This window comes from Alternaria rosae, assembly GCF_020736505.1.
Source record: "Alternaria rosae strain MPI-PUGE-AT-0040 chromosome Unknown BKA58scaffold_4, whole genome shotgun sequence".
In the NCBI taxonomy this organism is placed as follows: domain Eukaryota; kingdom Fungi; phylum Ascomycota; class Dothideomycetes; order Pleosporales; family Pleosporaceae; genus Alternaria; species Alternaria rosae.
In genome coordinates this window covers 3,089,082-3,110,249 of record NW_025763573.1, presented here as the reverse complement: position 1 = coordinate 3,110,249, position 21,168 = coordinate 3,089,082, and the positions used below count along the sequence as shown (strand labels likewise).

Genomic DNA, 21,168 nt, shown 5'->3' with positions numbered 1-21,168 from the left:
TCAAGAATCGGCGCTGGTCAGCCGTGGCGCTGTGGTCAACACTAGAGGACCAAAGACACACGTGATGACTGAGTACTGTTCCGAGCGAGGCATGGTGAAGAGGTGATGTAGCATCCTGTTGAGCAATTGGTGGGACGAGTAGAGACAGGTGTGCCAGACTAAAGCACCGCGTTGAATTTGTACCAAGACGCCTTCGCTATGCATTAAATACCACGTAAGACATGAGAAATCCCTTTCGCAGGCGATTCGTCTTAGGCAATGAAGCTCTGCTCATCTTTTCTGGGCCCTAGTCCTCTCTTCACACCATCCTTCAAACTCTCCCAGTTCACACCATCTATCCTGCGTCCGCGTGTGCCCATATCAGACGCGACATCAACCAGCTTGCCAGTGGCAATCCTGCGCATCATGACCAGGTCTTGCGCGCTCTGGAAGGTCCTGCCCCTGCCTTCAGTGAGGAACTTCTCGATAAACTCCTCCTCGTCTTCGTTGAACGGCAAGCCCGCTAGCTCAAGCGCCTTAGCATCTCGCGTGTACACCTCGTGTTCGGGGTCCTGAGACCAAGGTTGGTGATCTAGCGTCTGCTCGATGAGGATCTCAAGCAGGGGCGTCTGCTCGTATTCCGGTCTGCTGTGGATCCACTGGTACATCTCCGTGACATTCCGACCCGCAAGGTATTTTGCAAATTCGTCCCTAGTCTTCTGATCCTCCAACGGCGGCCGTACGCAGTTGTAGTATGCTAGCGCTAGTATATCATCTTTTGGATCCCTTGCCATGCCCATGCTACTCAGTTTATCCTGCCCTGTCAAGAGGGTGTACATGATCTCATCGGGGAAGGTAGGTATTATGCCTGGGTATGTAAGGTGTCCGACAGCGGTCGCGAATTGGAGGTGGTCGAGGAACCAGAGTCCTTCAACGAATGTCCAGAATCGCTTCTCGAGGTGTACGTCTTTCGCGAACGATTCAGCTAGCTCTGTCGCTTCGTGATGTTGCGCCGATAAATCTTTGAGTAGGTAAAACACAAGACAGTGCTTATTGTGTAGTGTTGTGTTGGAGGAGATTACGCGCTGATGGAGCTCCTGGAGTTGTTGTGGGGATTTGGGCGGGTACATTTTGCTTCCTGTTCCCAATTAGCTTTTGAAATATATTGACAGTTGGCGCGACTTACCCTTGATATTCAGCAGTGTCAACAGCCGCTCAAAGAAGGTGCGCCCTCCAAGCGCAGTCCGGTATGATTGGATTTCTTGAACAAGGCCATCGTTGTAGTGAAGATCGCGATATACCGCGTCAAAGTCCTCGATGTCAAGCATGTTTATGGTGGAGCGAGTTTTGCTTGGGCGAAGATAGTCGGGGTCTGTTGCGCTCCAGGTTCTCGATGGGTCATTGGGTCATTGGGTCGCGTCCGTGGATGATTCCGCGCAGTCACGTGGAGCTCTGAGAGTCTTGGCGCCAAGGTCAACACCATGGCACACCGACCGAGGCTGCACTGCGGCCATACGTTCTTGAACGTCGCAAAATTGATGCTCGATATCTTCAGGACGATCATGAGCCATGAAGTTTAGCAAGAGTCATACTGTATCATACTCGGCTGACGCACCCAAAAGGTTCATTCTGCCTGTTGGCACCACGTCCAGCAGACTGCATGACAGTAGCCCTTCAGTATGTGTGCCTAGTTATGCTATCCAGAACGACAATTCTTTGCCTAGGCGTGGGCTCAAACCTTGTGTCAGCATCGATCTGTCGTCTCCAAGCATGTCAGATTGCACGTATGACCCGATTGAACCGACGTAAAACGCGTCAAGACACGGAGTTAGGTATTGGAAGGCCTCCATGTAGACTATCAGCGATGGCACTAGTCGGGTGTACATGATGGAGGGTATAAGCCATACACATCATACCACGAAGGCCATTCTCTCCCAGTCAATAGATCGTATGACCCGAACGTAACATGCATGGTAATGATTCCTCCTCGGCAATAACAAGCAGCGATGTCGGTTTCACACTTTCCGAAAGTCCGGATGTACAGTATGTAAAGATATGTCAGATACTTGGCATTCAATATCAGATGATGAAGAATCATTGTCGAAGAAGGTATAGTTGCGAGGTCCAAGCGAATGAATGTCCGCTGGCCCCACACCTTTCGCATGTTCGCGATTTGCACCTCGTAGGATCGGTGACGAATTTGCATCAAGTGCGCTTATTGAGTACCTCAAGCGCTAGGCAGAAACTTGGAGGTCTGAGTCAAAGCCGGGGTTGCAGAATTCAGTGCTCCCTTCAGCGTCCACACTTGATTGTAAGGTTGTGTCAGGATGGAAGTGAAGCGATCTTGAGGATGCAGATAAACACTCCGAAACAAGTTTTGCGGCTCTGGAACCCTATCTCGTTGCGAAGTAATGTCGAACCTTCAGGTTTGAGGCACCGTGGCATGATGCCTTCTCGTCAAGTTTTTGTCACATTGAGCCACAGGTGTGTCAGCCCGGGACTGGCCGGATGCCAGCAAAACACATGGAAATCGGAGCTTGATCATCTTGCGGTCTGCGCGTGGGATTATATCCGCCTCTAGCGTGCATTGCCAAGAGAAAACAAAGCTTGAGTGGATTAGAGACATGGCGCAGGTGACTATGGTTGATGTAAGCACCAATGATGTCTTTTGCGAGTGTGTAGTTCGGACAAAGCCTGGAGATAGCGGTGATTGAATTTTTGCAAAATCGCGAAGGAAAACTGGGATCTGACAGGCGCGCGGTCTTAGCTTCCGACACTCCCTAGGGCAGGGTGGTGAAGATCGCATGTGAATCTTCGATTTGAGCACAAGTCGAGTGTGGATGGCCGAGACGGATGGTCGTTGTCACCGGAATCCGATGCGGGCGCTTGTATATCCGTCTTGTCGCAGGCATGGCGTGACACTCTGAATCTGCTCTGAAGTTACAGGTAATGACGTTGTTTCAAGTGCTAGACCAAAGTCGTCGTAGGTTTTCAATGTCATGATGAGAGAGATGCAGCGACAAACTGAAGACTAACATGGCGAACTTTGCCGGGTGGATTGCTCGCAAAATCCCATTAGCGGTGGCTGACGGAATGGCCCTCTGTCCGTGCTTGCCCGGACCCACGTCGCGCCTAACAATCACATCCGACGTCACAGCCAACGAAGAATGCCATGCGATCGGACGTGTTTCGCAGCTGACAAACTCCTGTCGCAATGACTTGCTCAAACTTATAGTTCCGAAACTTCCGGAAACAATATAGATGCGAGCTACGCCCATGGCGCTGGCAGCCACATGCATTGAAACATTTGCTGTCTCTCTTGTCTTCCTCATCTTCTTATTGCTCTAAGAGCGCATCCTGAAGTACTGCGACCCTTCTTAAGACTGGTCTGCGTCTTGGTATTTCATTTGTTCGAGCTTTGCGCAGTGCATCCCACCTTAACGATTCTAATCCTTCCCTGAACATCACATACATGCCGGATCGCAGGAGTTTGACGTTAGCTACCGCGGCGCTGCTAGTAGAGCTCGTACCGCTGGTAGCTGCGCATGGCGATAGCAAGGAAATGGACATGAGCGTACATGATATGCCGAAGGCGCAACCGCAAGACAGTGGCTTTGGAGGCTATTGGAGTTTATCGGAGCATGCTTCGCTTATGTACTGGCACATAGGGCTTGAGATCCTCGCATGGATTGTCATCCTGCCAATCGCAGTCATGCTCAGCATTGCTGGCTCAAGATATACTCTTCCCTCGCAAATGACCTTCCTCGCCACCAATGCGTTCGCGCTCGTACTCGGCCTGATATACGACCACAAGACACCGGAAATGTACGCAGGAAATGCGCACAGCAAGATCGGATGGGCCATTACTTGGATCGCTTCGGCATGGGTGTTCATGGCTCTGATCCAGGCCTACGCCGGGAAGTCGGAGTCGCACTCGAAAGAGGACGAATTTACAGAGCCTATAACGACCGCCAACATGCTCAGGTACGAGCGCGTACACGACGAAGAGGTCCCCGCTCCGCCGCGATGGTCAGGCGATTCGGGGCAAGGTACAGAGCGAAACTCGGCTTCTCTGTACGATCCCTCTCAATCACCCAGTGTGGAATCTGAGAACCAGCAATTCCCTCGCCCTCTGCGAAGATCCACACATGATGACGACTCTTTCGGTAACGACGACGACGGCGACGACGAGAAGCGCGGCTTCCTTCGCAACATCTCGGTGGATAATTTCTTCTCTCGCAGTGTGGCTCGCTTCGCAGTTGGACGGACGCTCAAGGCGATTCGCTTCCTCTACGTTGTCATCGAGCGCACAGTTTTAGTCCAAGGTTTCGCAGCGATTGTAAGTGGCACCATCGTCTACGGCGGCATCGGAAGAGGAGGTGCAATTTTCAACGTCCTGGCGCACACAGTAAAAGGAGGGATATTCTTTCTATACGGCTTCCTTACATTGGGTCGATGGATGGGTGCGTTCGCAGACTTCGGATGGGCATGGAACGTGAAGCCCCCGAAGGAAGTGGTCGGTCGTCGGAGAGCGGCACTACCGTCGGCAGAGTTTACCGAATCCTTCGTCATCTGGCTGTATGGCTGCACAAACGTCTTCCTCGAACACCTGGCTGCGTGGGGCGATGCATGGACTGCACAAGATTTGGAACATGTCTCGATCTCGGTGATGTTCTTTGGTGGTGGTTTGGTGAGTAAAACTAGTTCCTTCCCTTTCTGTGTAATACCGCTAACATTCTTCCTAGCTGGGAATGTGCATCGAATCGACCAAGGTACGCGAGCTTCTTAACAGCGGAGTCGTTGCCTCTCAAGCAAGCTCGCTACAAAATGAGTCCTGGCAGCAGCCAAGCCAATACCGCTTCTCGATGAACCCGCTTCCGGCCCTAATCATCATGCTCCTCGGCAAGATGATGAGCTCTCATCATCAGAGCTCAATGGTCTCGACTATGATCCATACCCAATGGGGGAGCATGTTCATGGCCTTTGCTCTTGCCCGCGGCCTTACTTACATTACCCTCTACATCTCACCGCCGACTTCATTCCTGCCATCCCGGCCGCCTACGGAAATCATCACCGCATTTTGCTTGATATCAGGTGGCATCACCTTCATGGTCAGTAATAAGGACACCGTGGCAGCTCTGGAGTCGTACAACCTCGACGCTATGTTCATCTTCACGGTAGTCATGGGCCTTACCGCGCTGCTCATGGCTTGGACGACTGTAGTAATCGCTATCAAGGGATGGGCTCTACGCAAGGAGAGCAGTAGCCAGTACGCAAAGGGCCTTGCTGGAGTACTGGCGTAGATGACATCTTTACGAGATACCCTCGATTGATCGACTGGACACGATTTCTTTACTTTAGGAAGTGGAACTTCCACTTGATACCCTACATTTCCTCTTTACGACTTTGACGCATTTTTTTTTTTGGTTTAATGGGTTTGGTCGCAGTATACCCCTTTCCTAAGGAAGACAACAGTCTGGATAGTTGCACCTAATGCCCTTTTTTGTTCTGCACTGGCGGTAATGAAGGTCATCTTGGATTACAGAGCTTAGTAGGACGAAGGGATTGCGAAGGTAACGGACGGATGACGACTCTGGAAGTTAATACTAGGTTACACCACGTTTAGCAGTGTAGCCATGTAGCCCCTACACGATGTGGGGTAATAGAACATACATAGAACGAGCCTCCTCATTTTCATGAAGACTGTACTCATCGAGAAATCATTTAGTTCAGTGTCATCAACGTGCCGCGCGACCCCGTCCAGCGACTCCTCTTGCTATGCCTGTACCGCCCCTGGTTCCTCTAGGTGCACCGCCGCGTGTAGGTATACCACCCCGTCCACCTGCTCGTGGTATTCCCCCTCTTCCTCTAGGTACGCCACTTGTTCTCGTAGCAGGTGCTGGCGTTTGTGGGTTCTGGAATTTGGAGTGGATTTTGCTACTCGGTGGGTTGTCGACGAATGAAGTATCGGTCGTCAGGAACGTTGCTTCCATATCTTCTGGGCCTTGAGAGCGATTCAGGTTTGCGGCACCTTGGTCAGGTTGGTTTTGTGGGCGCTTGAAAGATTCTGGAACAGGAGCCTAGGGGGCACGAATCAGTGTCATCGCGCGTTTCTCTCGCAACCGCATCTTCTTCTAGATCTCCTATCACTCACCTCGGGGAAGTCTACGCAAAAAGCGTTCATGTTCATTCCATACAGAAACCCCGCAAAACTTTCTGAGAATCGTGCCAGGCTCTCGTGCATAAGTTGCAACTGCAAGAAGTTTTGCTCAAGATCTGCCATGGCGTCGCTCAACTCAGCGAAACCGTCTTGTAAGCCTTCAAGCGCGTTGCCAGATGCCGAAGCAGCGCGACCGCGTTGGGATGAGTCGCGTAACGAAGAGCGGGAAGACGGGCGGAGGGGCGTGGTCGGACGTGATCGTGGTGATTTGCTGCGTGTGCGCCGGTAAGAGGGCGTTGTTGTGGGTGTTGTGGACGCCATGTTGGCACGGTGGTGGATGTATTTCCTTGTGAATCCGGTGGCACGGTCGAGCAATTGCAGTCTCGCCGACCGGTACTGTGACGCCTCTTGGGATCTTGAAACGCGGTCCTAGTTCGGGAGCTTGATGCGAAGTAAACAGTACCCCACACGCAGGGCAATTGCGCTAAGACCAATTGGTCGATGATGCCATGGTTCTTGCTTCCAAAACTACGCCTCGCTGTACATCTTCTGATACTTTGTATCCAGCGAATTATCACAGGACGCACTTGCCCGCAGCTTGTTCTAAGGCGTCCCGCTGCTGCATTCTGTACGTAGATCGCGGCTACATATTCGTCCGACGTATCCGGAAAGCTCTGCCGACGTCACACTAAGCAGACGCGAGCAGTTGCCATAACGAGGCTCAGCTCAGCGACCTGACACTTTTCCATGTTGCTTCGCGCACAGCCCCTACGACGACTTTTACACATCTCTACACCCAAGCGTCAACTATCTGTGTACAACTCAAAGTATCGCACCGCCCCACCTGCCCCCTATAGCTCTACGAATCCGGTCACACGCGCAGACCTACTACATCACAGTCGGCGAAGCACGGCACCGGCACCTTGCAAGACAAGCGGACTCAACCTGTGGACTCTAGGAGTAGTCGCTGGCATTGCAATTGGCGGCGTGCTACTGGTCCCCTTCGTACAGAGCTCTCCAGAACCCAAGACCGCAAGGAAATCCACCCCGACTCATTTCGACACCGCAAACCTCACAGACTCGTACCTCGTCATGGCACCCAACACCCCCGCCGGGCGACCGGGAACCCTCACACCCGAAGAGGACAAAAAGCTGCGTGAGCTATGGGGGATCGTTATGAAGGTTTTTGGTGTGGAAGCGGGGTCGGAAGCTGTGAGCACGGCCGATGAGGTCGCATCACCGACCACAAGTGAGGCGGCAGCAGACGGCAAGAAGGACAAGAAGAAGAGCCGATTGAACGTGTTCAAGAGGAATAAGGGCGAGAAGGGCGCAGACGACAAGGCGTCGACTGCTTCGACAGGCTCGACCCCGTCAGACATTAGCAGGTTGTCGATATCTGCTGATGACGACAAGTTTGGCCAGACCGCAGAGTTCAAGGCAGCGATCGCCAATATTCCGCCGGAAGAGCTGCGAAGGACCTTCTGGATGATGGTCAAACACGACCACCCCGATGCTCTCCTGCTCCGATTCCTCCGCGCGCGGAAATGGGACGTGGAGAAGGCGCTAGTCATGATGATCTCTACCATGCAGTGGAGACTGAACGAGATGCATGTCGACGACGACATCATGAAGAACGGAGAGCTCGCCGCTTCACAGACCACAAGCGACGATGCTAAGACAAAGAAGAACGCGGACGACTTCCTGACACAGCTGCGCATGGGCAAGAGCTATCTACACGGACTGGACATTGAAGGAAGGCCGATGTGTTTTGTTCGCGCGAGGTTACACAAAGCCGGGGAGCAGACGGAGGAAAGTCTGGAAAGATTCACTGTCTACACTATTGAGACCGCACGCATGTTATTGAGGCCTCCGATTGACACAGCCGTAAGTCTATTCTCTTCCCCGGATTGTGTGCAACAATTGACCGAATACAGACTATCGTCTTCGACATGACCGACTTCTCCATGGCCAACATGGACTACACGCCGGTAAAGTTCATGATCAAGTGCTTCGAGGCCAACTACCCCGAATCGCTTGGCACGGTCCTCGTCTACAGAGCGCCCTGGGTCTTCAACGCCGTGTGGAGTATCGTCAAAGGCTGGCTGGACCCCGTCGTCGCCGGCAAGGTGCACTTTGCAAAGACGATCGACGACCTCAGCAACTACATCCCAAAGTCGCAGATTCCAACTGAACTGGGTGGAGACGAAAAGTGGGAGTATAAGTTCCCAGAGCCCGTGTCTGGAGAGAACGACAAGATGGCCGAAGAGAAGCCAAAGCAGGAGCTGCAAAGCGAGAGGCAACAGATCGTCGACAATTACGAGACTTCCGTGCTCGAGTGGGTACACGCCGGTGATGGTGCGCCAGCGGACGAGAAGAGGAAAGAAAGGGACAGCATTGCCGAACAGCTAAGGCAGAACTACTGGAAGCTGGACCCGTATGTTCGAGCCCGCTCACTGTACGACCGTATGGGCGTTCTCCAGAGCGAAGGCAAACTTGACTTCTACGGCCAAACCCCAGAGCCCGCCGCAGCCACAGCACCAAAAGCAACAGAAACCAGCGCCGATGATCTCGACTAGGACTCGAAAGCCCAGCTACTCCGGCGGTATAGCACCTTCAACACTTTGGCCGACGCTTCGAAACAACTATAACCCCTTTCCCCTTCGTGGCACTCACTATGTTGGTTGGTTGGTTGGTAAACGGCCGGTTTAGCATCCCATCGTCCTAATGTGTAGTCCTCTTGAAAACAAACCCTCTGTATAGAACTTCACATCCCCTCCCCTTTGATAGCCCTCGTCCTGTAAAGATACAGTTTACCCCTACCTAATAATATCTCTCATTCCCCTTCTGCCAACCAACTACTGAAACCTCCACACCGCCTGCTTTTGCCTTCCCCCTTCTTCCTTTACCGCCTCACTACGTTTCAATCCTCTCCGGTGAAATGCGCGCCCCATACACGGGACCTTCCCTGCGTGGGCACTGCTCATTCGATGCCGGCCCAAATCCCCGATCGCGGCTCGATGCACTAGCACAAATGATGTCATGTTCCTGCATCGGAACAATGTGGCGCTTGCTTCTTGCTTCGTGCCCTTGGGACATTCGGTATGTGCTTTTTCTCCTTTTTCCGGCTTGGCTCCTAGGCCTGAGCTAGAGGGTTAGTCGGGCGGTTGCATGTTCCGTAGTGCTGCTAGCACGGTTGCGAGTGGCCAGGCTTTATCGCAACGTCGGGGTGTTTTTGGCTGGGTGTGCTGCTGTGGGTGGCTCTGGGGAAAAGAGCTCAGGCTCGTTCCGGATAGGTGCTGTGGAGATCGTGTAGATCTGCGTGTTTAGAATTGGGAATGTTATACGTGATGGCTGTTTGTTTGGGATGGAAACGTTACTGTTGGTGTTTTAAACTGGATGCGCACTTATGAAGTTGGTGTTATGAAGTAGGGCACCGGGATTCGATAGTTTCATGTTTGGTGTGGTATTTGAGCGCAACGAATGAGCACAAATAACGACATCGTAAGCGTGCGCGTAGAAGGAGAGACCTGATCCTATGCATAATATTCGTACTGTAGATTTACATGCTATACAAACGCTCTATGACGTGACTTTGATATCTCTGCCTTCTCTCGTCCGATGACTCTCATGGTTGCTCACCTCGTCCATCTTGGTGGCCATTTCATCCGCGTTCTCCAGCCCCGTATCTACCGTCTCACCCGTTTCGTCAACTTGCTCCCGGGGGACACCCTCACCCATCCGCCCTGTAGATCCGCGTACTGTCTTTCCGACATCTGCGCTCTTGGCATCCACATCTGTGCTAGCCAATGTCAAGCCCTGTGCTGGGCGGTAGGTTATGCGGCCTTCAGCGGCGGCCGCAAGCCGTTGCTTTTGGCCGGTTTCTCCGGCACGACCTAGGACGCCAGCGATGACTTGTATGCAGCGAAGACTGTAATTTGTTAGCCTGAAACAGTAGCTGCTGGTGAGAAACGTCTTACCTGTCGTCGTTGGCAGGGATGGGGTAGGTGACCCAGGTGGGGTCCGCGTTGGTGTCAATGACACCGATGGTAGGAATATTGTTCAGCGCACACTCGTGCAGCAGAACGTAGTTCTCGAGTGGATTCATGCAGACGACGAGGTCGGGCCGGAGGACGGGACGGTCGTAGAGCTGCTCTTCGAAGCCGGGAACTTCCTCGTCGAACTCATTGACGACCTTGGTCTTGCACCTGCCGAGAATTTGCTGGCCGTTGGTAATGCTTCCCGGTATCCAGCGCTCGAAGAGATGGTATCCTTTGGCTAGCTCGGCAGCGCGTGCCACTGCCCTGTCCTGCCCGTCGCGTGTGCCGACGAACAAGATCATGCCTCCCCGCCGCGCAACTTCCTGTACGACCTTGGCGGACCGCCGTAAGTGGGCTGCAGTGACTTCGAGCGAGATGATGTGGACACCCTGCCGTATGCCATGGATGTAGCGTGCGTTTGCGGGATTCCATAGGGAAGTAACATGGCCTTGGTGGGCCTCGGAGGCGAGGAGGAGTTCGAGGGTCACATCGGCGGGCGATGGGGGGTGGTTCAGGAGGGTGTGCGGTTGGTAGTGTGGCTCAATCTGAGTTCCCAGCTTTCCCATCTGCTTGGCTAAGGATTGTCAGCAGGGTGGAGTCAGGATGGGGCGGTGGTCGTACACTGCTGCTTGTACATGTAGTACTGCTCAGCGACATCGTCGGAGGCGGACTCGGAGGTTCCATGGGTCTCCGGGTCGACGGAGGGGATGGGCTGCTGGAGGTGGGTGTTGAGCTGGGCCTCTATCGACTGGATCTGTTTGAGACTGTTGTCGGTAGCGGCCTCGATCGACTCGGTCTCGGTGGAGAGAAATCGCTGCAGCGGGCGGAACGGCTGTCGGGAGTGTCGTGCGAGTACCCGGGGGGCTATTGAGGGTGTCAGTATATGCAGCCATCTCCAATTGAGTATTACCAACCACTGCGCGCTGCTATGCTCCTCAATATCATTTTGCCGTCGCGTGCAGTCGGTCGTGTCTCTCCAAAAACTCTCGAGCCGGGGCACTGCCAAGCACCCGCCAAGCTAACCCCATCGGGCAGCCTTGCAGGCCCTCATCATCCTCCATGTCTGACCGATAAAGCAGCCTCAGGCGATTGCCGTCATTGTCAGATCATGTGTGCCAGTCAGGACCGCAGCGAGGGGGTCTGCGTGCATCGGTCCCACCGGTAGGGCAGAGCATGGCAAAGTGCAAAATACCATAGCTGGTCCCTGCTGCAGCGAGTCGCTCGCCTCTTGCTTATCCCATGCCGCTCCGCCTGTGCTCAGAGTGCTTGTGCCCGGGCTGCCCCCAATAATTGCTCGCGTGAAGCCACTGACATGCTTCCGTCATCTTCTGCAGCTATCCCGCACGCGGCCTTTTGGCTTGGCACCTAGCGCATTCCACTGACGCTACACATGCTCGCTCTTCGCATCCCAACTTCACCCGCCCAATCTGCCCCAGACGAGTCCCCGTCGTCCTGCACTGCACCTGCGGCTGAGGAGCCCTCCCACTGTCGCCGCCCCCGGATGTCGCTTGTCAGACGCTGCACGCCCCGCCGCCGCCGCGACTCCCCCATCAGCAGCGAGACAAGCGATAGCGCACCACCGCCGTGCCCTCGGGCGCCGCCCACACCCGTGGATGCCTACAACCCCGTGCCGGACGACACTGCTTGCTCTTGCCGCTCGTGAGCCCAGAGCGCCCTAGCCGCCACCATGAATGGCTACCCATATCCCACCCGGCCCTTCAACCCGGCCTCCAATGGGAACATGATGATGAATATGAGCGGGGACGGCATGAACGGCTTCAACATGGTCGAGAGCCAGTCGCTGGACTCCATCGTCGCGCAGAACGACAAGGACAACCGCCGCCGGAGTATGCCCGTCTACGCTAGAGGGCCCCAACAACAACAGCAGCAACAACAACAAATGAATCTGGGCAGCCCCGACACGCGCAGGCTGAGCATGATGAATTTCGGTGATCCCAATGGCGGAGACATGGACGATTTCCAGTTCGACATGTCAACTGCAGCCATGGACAACATGATGCGCAACAATACCGCCTTTCCGCGCACCACGGCCGACATACAGAACGACCAAATGCCCGCTGCCGACCTCAACATCAACACACAGTTCCAAGGCCAGGCCTCTCCCTTTCCGACTATGGGTGGCCCTGGCTCTGCGTACGCCTCGCCCATGCACCAGAAGAACTCTCTCGACCTGGACATGGGATCGTATCAGAACGGCATGAACATACCCTTGGACATGGACGACTCGATGAACATGATGCCCACCGACATGAACATGTTTCCAGGCAGCCAATTTAGCACGCCCATGCTGGACTCGCCCATCAACCAGGACTTTGTGGGACCCGTGCCCGCTGCTCCCCAAGGAGACAACACCCCGTCAGGACAGAGTCAAGACCAGTTCAAACGCCCCTCGCTAGGTAATACACCAGAAGTTAAGTCGGGTAGATCTAGCTTTCTCAGTCGGACGACCAGCCAGGACCAGTCCAGCATGCGATCCCACTCCCGGCCCCAAAGTGAACATCATTCCTCCAACAGTGTTCCAACGCGAATGACCCTGGCCTCACTGCAGAACCAACAACCCGTCGCACAGGATCCTGCTCAAGATCTGTCCAAGGAGGTCATGAACAAGCAACTCGCAGATTTCAAGATTCCATGGCAGGCGCCCACCGGCGGGTTTCCGTCAACCAAAGCGAACAACCCTCACATGAAAACGCAGTTCAAGAACGCGTACTCGTCGACAGGGTTTGACATGCTCGGAGTGCTGGTACGCATCAAGACTGTGGACCGAGAATGACATACTGACATGTCAATAGATGCGCGTAGCTACTCGACCTGACCCCCAGATTGACATCGGCTCCGTTGATCTTTCATGCGCTTTCGTTGTTTGTGATGCCGAGCTTGACGACATTCCCATTGTTTACTGCTCGGAGAACTTCGAACGACTTACCGGCTACACAAGACATATGATCCTCGGGCGAAATTGCCGCTTCTTGCAGGCGCCTGACGGCAAGGTAGAATCGGGTATCAAACGCAACTACGTTGACGACGATTCGGTATACTATCTCAAGAACATGATCGAGAGTCGTGCAGAAGCGCAGATCAGCTTGATCAATTACCGAAGAGGCGGCCAGCCGTTCATGAACCTGCTCACCATGATTCCTATTGCCTGGGAACCTGGCGGCAAGATGAAGTTTTTCGTTGGTTTCCAAGTTGATCTAGTCGAGCAACCTGGAGCCATGACGAACAAGAACTCAGGTGGGCTTCCGCATCTAACACAACACCTCGTGTGTGAGCTGATCATGTTATAGACGGTTCGTACCGAGTTAACTACCAACGCGGAATGTCGATACCCAGTTACGTTTTCAGCGACCACCACAAGCCACAGGCAGCCGAGCAAGGCCAAACCATCTCCAAAGATGAGGTGTCCAATGTGCTCGCTGCATACAGCGGTAACGGTGACTCAGAGATGACAAGACGTATCTGGGACAAGGTCCTGCTTGAAAACAGCGACGATGTCGTACATGTTTTGTCGCTGAAGGGGCTCTTCTTATATCTATCACCAGCCAGCAACAGGATACTGGAGTACGACCCGAGTGAGCTCGTCGGAACTGCCCTATCTTCTGTCTGCCATCCTAGCGACATCGTCCCGGTGACACGAGAGTTGAAGGAAACCACAAATGGCGCATCAGTCAATGTCGTCTTTAGGATACGGCGAAAGAAGAGTGGTTACATGTGGTTCGAAGGTCACGGTTCCCTTCACACGGAACAAGGCAAGGGCCGGAAATGCATCATCCTTGTGGGTCGCGAACGTCCAGTCTATACTCTTAGTAAGGCGATCGTACGCGAATCCGGCGGTGTTGGTGACAATGAACTATGGACCAAGATGTCTACCTCAGGCATGTTCTTGTACGTCTCGTCCAACGTGCGCCAGTTGCTCGACAAGCAACCCGAGGAGCTTGTTGGCACAAGCATACAATCTCTCATGCGTCAAGAGTCCAAGATCCAGTTTGGCCGTATCCTAGAGCTTGCCAGAGGTGGCAGGAAAGGTGAAGTCAAGCACGAGATGATCAACAAGCGGGGCCAGGTCCTCCAGGCTTTCACAACCATATACCCTGGAGACGCAATCGAGGGCCAGAAACCCACTTTTGTCGTTGGTCAAACAAGACTCCTCAAGTATTCGCGAAACAGCAATGCTGGCCGCCCATCAATGTACACGAACACCAAGCATGAGCGCGACTCTCACACCTCTGTCCACACGCAGATGTCAGGAGCAGCATCACCCGCTGCAGGATCCTTGGCCGGTCACACCGGGTCAAATACGCCAAATACATCACACACAAATCCTCTGTTCGTCACTACCGAGGAATCACCGGCCACATTCGCCGGACACAACGGCCTACAGCTCGGACACCAGGATCAAAGTCTTGCCTCAGACGATAACGTATTCGACGAACTGAAAACGACGCGAAGCACAAGCTGGCAATACGAGCTCCGACAAATGGAAAAACGAAACCGATATCTTGCAGAAGAGGTGCAGAGCTTATTGGCAGCCAAAAAGAAGAGGAAGCGCAGAAAGGGCGCAGGCCAGATGCAGAAGGACTGCGCGAATTGCCATACAAGAACAACACCCGAATGGCGGAGAGGTCCATCGGGAAACCGCGACTTGTGCAACTCGTGCGGACTGCGGTGGGCTAAACAGGTAAGTCGATCTTCTCACATCCAGTCCTCAAGATCAAACTAACACGGGTACTCACAGCAAGGACGAGTGTCACCTAGAACTTCATCTGCGGCCAGTGACAAGAGCAAAAAGAGCGCTTCGCCACGCCACTTTCCAACAAGCCACTCAAGTCATCAGACCATCCTTCCTCATACGAAGACGGAGAGCGGACCACAGTCTAACCTCCCTTCGCCCATGGCTACTTCTACTAAACGTTCGCCGCAACAAGGTAGCATCAGCGAGTCGCATGCTGCGAAGGCGCCACGTACAGAAGTCGCTGCTTCACAAGGCTTCATTCCCCCACCGTCGATTGATGAAGTGACGGAGCCGGAATCATGAGCACGGCAGATCTGAACATCACCTTCTCTACTTCTTCTTCGCGGTGTCTCTCTCCTGTTTCGTGTCATTCTATGCTTTGGTCAAACGATACCCCATTACTTATATTCACTTTAACGAACTTCACATTCGCTTGCTCGAAGCGAGCCTTCTCATGGGGGAGTTTTTAGACTCACATCCTTTCTTGTTTCTATCACCGTTTGATGTTTTACGACTTGGGTCAACAACATGGGGAGGTTTTGGCGTGTGGTCGAGCTTTTTGACCGCGGGTTTCACAAATTGGAGGCTGAGAGATGAGGCGCAATATGCATGTACATGTCTTGGGCACACTTTGTCAGGTGTCTTTTTCTTCTGTTGTATATATCGACGACGTTTGGCAAAGGTATGGGCTGGCTTATCAGGATCGCGTGGGGCGCACGCGTACGGACAGTATTACTCATCAATCAATCAATCATATATGTCACACCAGACCAGATCATATCAAAGTGAATAGTGGATCACGACCGCGTTGACCTGGCTGGAGCGTCATAGCGAACCCCAACGTCACCCTTGACCCATTAATTCTTTTGCATCTCTCCCCCGCCCGCACATCCGTCGGTTCGCTTGTTTGCTCGTTCGCCTACGATTCGAATGGAAGCGAAGTGACGCGACGCGAACTACGCCGCAATCGTGGCGTCGAGTGGCCTCACTTGTCATGCAACAGATCGGATCATGATATCAACCGCTAACTGGGATAACAAGGCCCTTATGTTATGCCTAGCATGTAGTATGCTAGCACGGCTGTTTGTCAGTACGAGGCGCACCGCAACTGCGCGGCTTGGCAGTGAGAGCGAAGTGCGATAAGACGAACAGGCATTTGATGTCCAACTTACGACAGTGTCACAGCGCTGACGTCGGCCTTGTGCTTGCTTGGAGTCTGACAACCTGCGACAGGCGCGTGGAAGACATTGACAAGGCCAGGGAGGGTGTGTTGGATGTAGCCCTAGAATGCGCGTGATGTGGCGCTAGAACGCTGCATGTGTTCCACGGAAGCAGGAAGCTGAACACAACCGAACAGGGGGTTTGTGGTTGGCAGGAAGGAAGCTGGGTAGCATGCAGGTTCCCGGACAGTTAGCCCCGGCGTCACTGGGTTTAGTTCCAAGGCTCTTGGACACATGGCAGATTACGTTCCATGGATAACATCTAGATTTGGGGGGCCTGGGGAAAAGGCCATGCCGAGTAACTCGCTGGGCTCTCTTCTGAGCCTAACCAAGATCTTGTGAGGAGTTGTTGGGTTGGGTATCGCGAGAGCGGTACTTGGTGCTAAGAAGAACTTCGTGTGCCTCGGCACCGAGAACCGTGGCCATGAGCTCCAATGACGAAAGCTGAAAGTTCAACATGGCAAATAAACTTTGGTCCACCGCACGTTGTTACCCACATGGCTTGGGCTCTGGCAGTCTGCCTCCCTCGTTCCCCCCTCCCCAAGTCCGCTCCAGCCTCCCAATCAAACAAGTGGGGCCGTCTTCCGGGCTTGATCCTTTGGATCCTTCGATCCCCTGCGGCCTGAGCGTTCTGGCAGCGCCTTATCTGGGCTCTGATGTCTGTGAGTTTTCCTTGGTGCGTGCCATGACATGTAGAAGCGGCGCGCGCGATGCAAGGGTACAAGGGTCTGTGGCCCTCTCTCGCACCGAAACTTTGCGCGCACAGCAGAGCCGATGGGGGACAAGGTCCCCGGATACTTGCACGCAAAAGAGGTAACGGGCTGGGCTTTTGGCACGCGATCTTCATCCTTCATTTCTTTTTTTCACTTAGTCCTAGGCTGGGTTGAGCTTCATGCCTGATTCATTTCTAACGCTGTGCGGCTCTGGATAGTACTAGGGACCGTTCCGTTCTGCTGGGGGCACTGTTCGCTTCATTAATTTGTTGGTTGGCTTTCCGGTATTACACATACGAGAGGAACGCCTGCGCTGCGCTGCTTCTGCCTCTGCCTTTTTGTCCTTTTGCATTTCCTGGTTCTTGGTTGTTTGGACCGCAGAGACGATAACGCGAACTTGCGACTCCTGCGCGCGATATCTTTTCTTGTTTCTATTGTCGTGGGTTTACTTTTGGTCGGACCTCAGCCAAAGTCGTGACCTATTCCGACGACACATTCCGAACGCGAATTGCAGGACCATACATATCTGCGCGGGAACTTGATAGGATCGCGTTTGCGTGGGACACGGGAACGAGGAGTGCTTGGTTCGGAAGGACGGTTTGCGACAAGTGCACCCACGAGAGTTGACGACTCGAAACGGATCCGGTTACGACACGAATACCGCCGGAACGGGAGCGCATACACGTAACAAGAACCACATTCGCAGACACAGAATCAAGCGCAAGAGGAGGACACAATGGACGAGAACAACAGGATCACGATTACGGTGTGCGGTGACGGTGGATGCGGAAAGAGTTCGATCACGCTGCGGCTTGTGAGGAGTCAATGGACATCTGAGTACGACCCTACAATAGGTACATCCCCTTGCGCGCGAGCAGGTCGCAAACTGTAGCCTCACGCGACTAACACCCTCTCCAGAAGACTCATACTCCGTAACCCGAACTGTCGATGGCGTCCCCTACTACCTCATGCTCACGGACACGGCCGGCCAAGAAGAATACCGCGGTCTCTGGGCCGCCTCGAACCTGCAATCCGACGCCTTCCTCCTCGTCTACGACATCACATCTGCCAACTCGCTCGATGCGCTCGACTACTTCATGGAGATGATAGAAATGGAGACGGAGAACCGGTTAGACAACGGCAAGATACCGCCCATCAAGTGCGTGGTAGGCAACAAGTGCGATTTACAGGGCCAAAGACAGGTAGAAGCGAAGACGGGTCTCGAGTGGGCGAGGCGGAGAAAGTGCGGGTTCATGGAAACGAGTGCGAGGGAGATGGTCAACATTGAGGAGACTTTTGCGCGTAAGGCTTGCATCACGGATCACGGCTGAGACATGACTAACAAGATGGATAGTACTCGTACGTCGTGTAGTAGAAGCGCGGAGACTCACTGCCGGAGACGGCCCTGCGAACCGAACGGCCGCTCTTCCTCTTCAATCCCACCCGAACCGCGACCCGAATGCTTCAGCGGCATATCTACACAATGAGAAGGACGATGAAGATGAGCCCAAAAAGAGCTGGTGGAGGAGGCTCAAGTGCTGGTAGTCGCATCCTAATGTTGCTACGCATTGCACATGAGTCTCTGGGCATTTACCAATAGCCTAGGGACTTGTCATTCGTTCACGGGCTCGCTGAGATGTGGCATGGGACATGAAGCACGACTTGCTTATTTTCTACACACCTTACCTTCCCGTTTATTTCCTTGACTTGTATATATGCGTCGATGTTACGGGCGCAAAGCATTTGTATACGCATGGCATGGATATGTCGATTAGCGGGAATGGGGAAATCATGGGATATACCGGGCGGCTGTCTGAGTCTTGTTTGTTTTCTACACCGTCTCACATCTTGCGTCTGTATGTTTCCTTGCATCACTGTCGATTTCATACTGTAAAGAATTCACTTCAAGTTTTGAATCAGGATACACGCCAGCTGGCGCACAATGCAGACGGATTGAAAGTTTTTCGTATGGTATATGTTGCAACCTCTGCCGAAGACTCTAACATATTTCACCAATAATTGAATGCAGCAGTACTCGCGATATGTACTTACAGGATGTAGTGCGAACGATGACCGCTTTGAGGCTAACCATCCCGTCGGCTATCCAAGGCATCGCTAGCGCGTCTGTGCACGAGCACGCCATTGGCCTGTAAAGCCCTTGGATACCTTCGAAAACCCTCGCAATAGCATCGGAGTGTTAGTACCAACAAAAAGCTACAGGGACATTCTGCGCCTGTCGATGCCCAGGCAAGGAGCGCACAAAGCGTGTTCAAGGTCGGTGACGTCGTAATTACCCCTCCAAAGGGTCCGTATTGGTGGAGATAAGAGAGCAACAAGCAAGAAGAGAAATTGGCAACAGAGAAAGAGCAGGAGCAAAATGTCGAAACCTCATATCGAGGAAGAGCTTCCAGTTCAGGATGGTCTTTCTCGAACACTCAAAGACCTCTTCGCAGGTGCAGTGGGAGGCGTCGCGCAAGTCTTGATAGGACAACCCTTTGGTGAAATTCCCCACGTACGAACTGCGTGTGAGACATTTACTGACTTGGTACCTTTACCTCTGCAGACATTGTTAAGGTCAGATTACAAACAACATCGCAATACTCCGGCGCCCTGGACGCAGCAACCAAGATCTACCAAAATGAAGGAGCCCTCGCCTTCTACAAGGGAACCCTGACACCACTCATCGGAATCGGAGCTTGTGTATCTATTCAATTCGGTGGCTTCCACTATGCACGACGTGCCTTCGAAGCCAGCAATGAAGCCAAGACCGGAAAGGGCCAATTATCATACTCACAGTACTATGCCGCCGGTGCATTCGCCGGTATCGCCAATACCGTTCTATCCAGCCCCATTGAGCACATCCGTATAAGACTGCAAACACAACCCCACGGCGCAAACCGTCTTTACGCCGGCCCGATCGACTGCGTACGCAAACTCTCAGCACACCAAGGCATCCTTGGCGGTGTTTACCGTGGCACAGCTGTCACATTCATGCGCGAAGCACAAGCTTACGGCTGTTGGTTCACCGCCTTCGAGTACATGATGAACGCAGACGCTGCGCGCAACGGAATTGACCGGAAGGAGATCTCTACCCTAAAGGTCGCGGCATATGGTGGACTTGCAGGTGAGGTACTGTGGATAAGTTCATATCCGTTTGATGGTAAGCTTTCAAAAGTCCTGTACAAAGTGCATGTGAGACATATACTGACTTCGTACCTCTACCTCTGCAGTCATCAAGAGCAAGATGCAGAGTGATGCGTTCGGCAAGGATCAGAAGTACAGGAGTATGAGGGATTGTTTTGCGAAGACGTACAAGGGAGAGGGCTTGGGTGGCTTTTGGAGGGGTATTGGACCGACTTTGCTCAGGGCTATGCCAGTCTCGGCGGGCACATTTGCTACGGTCGAGGTCACGATGCGATTGATCAGCTAAGAAGCGCTCTTGGTTTCACGAACATCCCCAGATATTGCGGTGGTGGAGCCTGTACGATAAGTCCAGATCCATAATTGATGGAAGACGCCGTTCAGATCTTTAGCCAATGTTTCATGTGTGCATACGGAGAGTTTGCGATACGTACCATTGGGAGATCGGCCTATCTGTATGCGTGTGCGAAACTATCGACTTCGTAGTGTTCCTGTATCGGCTAGTACACGTCGATAACAACACCGCCATTGCGTCTGAGCTTGGCTCGGTCTTGGTCCACGAATTATTGCGGTGGGACACCCTTGAGGAACACCAAGGTCGTCGTGTCGTTCAGCCAGCCTCTGAATGCACTTCACATTGAGCTTACTCAGCCTCTGTCTGTAACACGTTCCGTCGTCATGCTGACTACATACAAGATAGATTACCCTGTAGTCTAGGCGCGCAGCATCCTCTCGGATGCAATTTCGCTCCTTCTTGTGCATTACGTCGGGTACCGACGCACCCCTGTCCGAACACCGCCGTGCCGCATCCCCCCAAGATTCATGCCACAACCTGCAAGCCACATGCTTTGAGCACAAACTCGAAGGAGCCACTCATGAAATTGCACAACCAACTTAAGCAGGTACGGTCGGGGCCGACGGGCGTTGTTCCGCTATTGTGCCGCAGTCCCGCTGCGAACATGTGGATTGGTCCATAGAACTAACGGGCAGCATCAAACTCTACTTCTTCTCACCCCAAGTTCTGTAACATGCGGTGGGAAGTTCCTTGTATGAGAGATAGAGTTTACAGCGGGTTCCAGGAACCTGGCTATGGCCTCGTGGAATTTACCGAAGAGCTACCGGGTATGCAAGAACGACTCTTATGCGGCGCGGTTTACATCCATCG

The 21,168-nt window shown here is 53.3% G+C and overlaps 9 protein-coding genes across 9 annotated transcripts; 6 read left to right on the top strand and 3 right to left on the bottom strand.

Annotated features, from left to right (window-relative positions):
* Window positions 1-16: 16 nt before the first annotated feature.
* On the bottom strand, window positions 17-1,626 carry BKA58DRAFT_164796 (nuclear pore complex assembly-domain-containing protein). Its single transcript, XM_046165057.1, has 2 exons — window positions 1,166-1,626; window positions 17-1,117 (listed from the first exon to the last, which is right to left on the bottom strand). Exons 1-2 carry the CDS (start codon window positions 1,305-1,307, stop codon window positions 252-254), a joined length of 1,008 nt encoding a protein of 335 aa, XP_046026914.1. The 5' UTR covers window positions 1,308-1,626; the 3' UTR covers window positions 17-251.
* Window positions 1,627-1,690: 64 nt separating this feature from the next.
* On the top strand, window positions 1,691-2,788 carry BKA58DRAFT_164950 (uncharacterized protein). Its single transcript, XM_046165060.1, has one exon. The coding sequence runs from the start codon at window positions 1,946-1,948 to the stop codon at window positions 2,558-2,560; it is 615 nt and encodes a 204-aa protein (XP_046026913.1). The 5' UTR covers window positions 1,691-1,945; the 3' UTR covers window positions 2,561-2,788.
* Window positions 2,789-3,234: 446 nt separating this feature from the next.
* On the top strand, window positions 3,235-5,472 carry BKA58DRAFT_383897 (uncharacterized protein). The gene is made up of 2 exons (XM_046170221.1): window positions 3,235-4,669; window positions 4,725-5,472. The coding sequence occupies exons 1-2, from the start codon at window positions 3,452-3,454 to the stop codon at window positions 5,280-5,282; spliced, it is 1,776 nt and encodes a 591-aa protein (XP_046026912.1). The 5' UTR covers window positions 3,235-3,451; the 3' UTR covers window positions 5,283-5,472.
* BKA58DRAFT_164819 (DASH complex subunit Dam1-domain-containing protein) lies at window positions 5,408-6,673 on the bottom strand. Its single transcript, XM_046165058.1, has 2 exons — window positions 6,134-6,673; window positions 5,408-6,059 (listed from the first exon to the last, which is right to left on the bottom strand). The coding sequence occupies exons 1-2, from the start codon at window positions 6,458-6,460 to the stop codon at window positions 5,718-5,720; spliced, it is 669 nt and encodes a 222-aa protein (XP_046026911.1). The 5' UTR covers window positions 6,461-6,673; the 3' UTR covers window positions 5,408-5,717.
* BKA58DRAFT_164851 (uncharacterized protein) lies at window positions 6,674-8,896 on the top strand. Its single transcript, XM_046165059.1, has 2 exons — window positions 6,674-8,023; window positions 8,074-8,896. Exons 1-2 carry the CDS (start codon window positions 6,887-6,889, stop codon window positions 8,713-8,715), a joined length of 1,779 nt encoding a protein of 592 aa, XP_046026910.1. The 5' UTR covers window positions 6,674-6,886; the 3' UTR covers window positions 8,716-8,896.
* An 822-nt stretch (window positions 8,897-9,718) lies between these two features.
* BKA58DRAFT_420528 (ribosomal protein S2, flavodoxin-like domain-containing protein) lies at window positions 9,719-11,121 on the bottom strand (the record flags this gene model as incomplete). Its single annotated transcript, XM_046172741.1, has 4 exons — window positions 9,719-10,067; window positions 10,117-10,750; window positions 10,798-11,040; window positions 11,091-11,121. The coding sequence occupies 4 exons, from the start codon at window positions 11,119-11,121 to the stop codon at window positions 9,719-9,721; spliced, it is 1,257 nt and encodes a 418-aa protein (XP_046026909.1).
* Window positions 11,122-11,863: 742 nt separating this feature from the next.
* On the top strand, window positions 11,864-15,232 carry BKA58DRAFT_313904 (uncharacterized protein; the record flags this gene model as incomplete). Its single annotated transcript, XM_046167449.1, has 4 exons — window positions 11,864-12,940; window positions 12,990-13,431; window positions 13,485-14,875; window positions 14,933-15,232. The coding sequence occupies 4 exons, from the start codon at window positions 11,864-11,866 to the stop codon at window positions 15,230-15,232; spliced, it is 3,210 nt and encodes a 1,069-aa protein (XP_046026908.1).
* Window positions 15,233-17,598: 2,366 nt separating this feature from the next.
* Window positions 17,599-18,407, top strand: BKA58DRAFT_411126 (P-loop containing nucleoside triphosphate hydrolase protein; the record flags this gene model as incomplete). The annotated part of the gene is made up of 3 exons (XM_046172276.1): window positions 17,599-17,716; window positions 17,781-18,164; window positions 18,217-18,407. 3 exons carry the CDS (start codon window positions 17,599-17,601, stop codon window positions 18,405-18,407), a joined length of 693 nt encoding a protein of 230 aa, XP_046026907.1.
* Window positions 18,408-19,038: 631 nt separating this feature from the next.
* On the top strand, window positions 19,039-20,595 carry BKA58DRAFT_383886 (mitochondrial carrier domain-containing protein). Its single transcript, XM_046170220.1, has 3 exons — window positions 19,039-19,360; window positions 19,426-20,022; window positions 20,093-20,595. The coding sequence occupies exons 1-3, from the start codon at window positions 19,240-19,242 to the stop codon at window positions 20,290-20,292; spliced, it is 918 nt and encodes a 305-aa protein (XP_046026906.1). The 5' UTR covers window positions 19,039-19,239; the 3' UTR covers window positions 20,293-20,595.
* The last annotated feature ends 573 nt before the right edge of the window (window positions 20,596-21,168 follow it).

Bases quoted from the DNA above. Each gene is read 5' to 3' on its own strand.
- BKA58DRAFT_164950 (XM_046165060.1), top strand. From the start codon at position 1,946: ATGCATGGTAATGATTCCTCCTCGGCAATAACAAGCAGCGATGTCGGT.
- BKA58DRAFT_383886 (XM_046170220.1), top strand. From the start codon at position 19,240: ATGTCGAAACCTCATATCGAGGAAGAGCTTCCAGTTCAGGATGGTCTT. The intron at 19,361-19,425 runs GTGAAATTCCCC...TTACCTCTGCAG, and splicing joins CTTGATAGGACAACCCTTTG to ACATTGTTAAGGTCAGATTA. The intron at 20,023-20,092 runs GTAAGCTTTCAA...CTACCTCTGCAG, and splicing joins AAGTTCATATCCGTTTGATG to TCATCAAGAGCAAGATGCAG.
- BKA58DRAFT_164819 (XM_046165058.1), bottom strand. From the start codon at position 6,460: ATGGCGTCCACAACACCCACAACAACGCCCTCTTACCGGCGCACACGC. The intron at 6,060-6,133 runs GTGAGTGATAGG...CGTGCCCCCTAG, and splicing joins TTTGCGTAGACTTCCCCGAG to GCTCCTGTTCCAGAATCTTT.
- BKA58DRAFT_164796 (XM_046165057.1), bottom strand. From the start codon at position 1,307: ATGCTTGACATCGAGGACTTTGACGCGGTATATCGCGATCTTCACTAC. The intron at 1,118-1,165 runs GTAAGTCGCGCC...AATTGGGAACAG, and splicing joins GACACTGCTGAATATCAAGG to GAAGCAAAATGTACCCGCCC.
- BKA58DRAFT_164851 (XM_046165059.1), top strand. From the start codon at position 6,887: ATGTTGCTTCGCGCACAGCCCCTACGACGACTTTTACACATCTCTACA. The intron at 8,024-8,073 runs GTAAGTCTATTC...GACCGAATACAG, and splicing joins GGCCTCCGATTGACACAGCC to ACTATCGTCTTCGACATGAC.
- BKA58DRAFT_383897 (XM_046170221.1), top strand. From the start codon at position 3,452: ATGCCGGATCGCAGGAGTTTGACGTTAGCTACCGCGGCGCTGCTAGTA. The intron at 4,670-4,724 runs GTGAGTAAAACT...CATTCTTCCTAG, and splicing joins TGTTCTTTGGTGGTGGTTTG to CTGGGAATGTGCATCGAATC.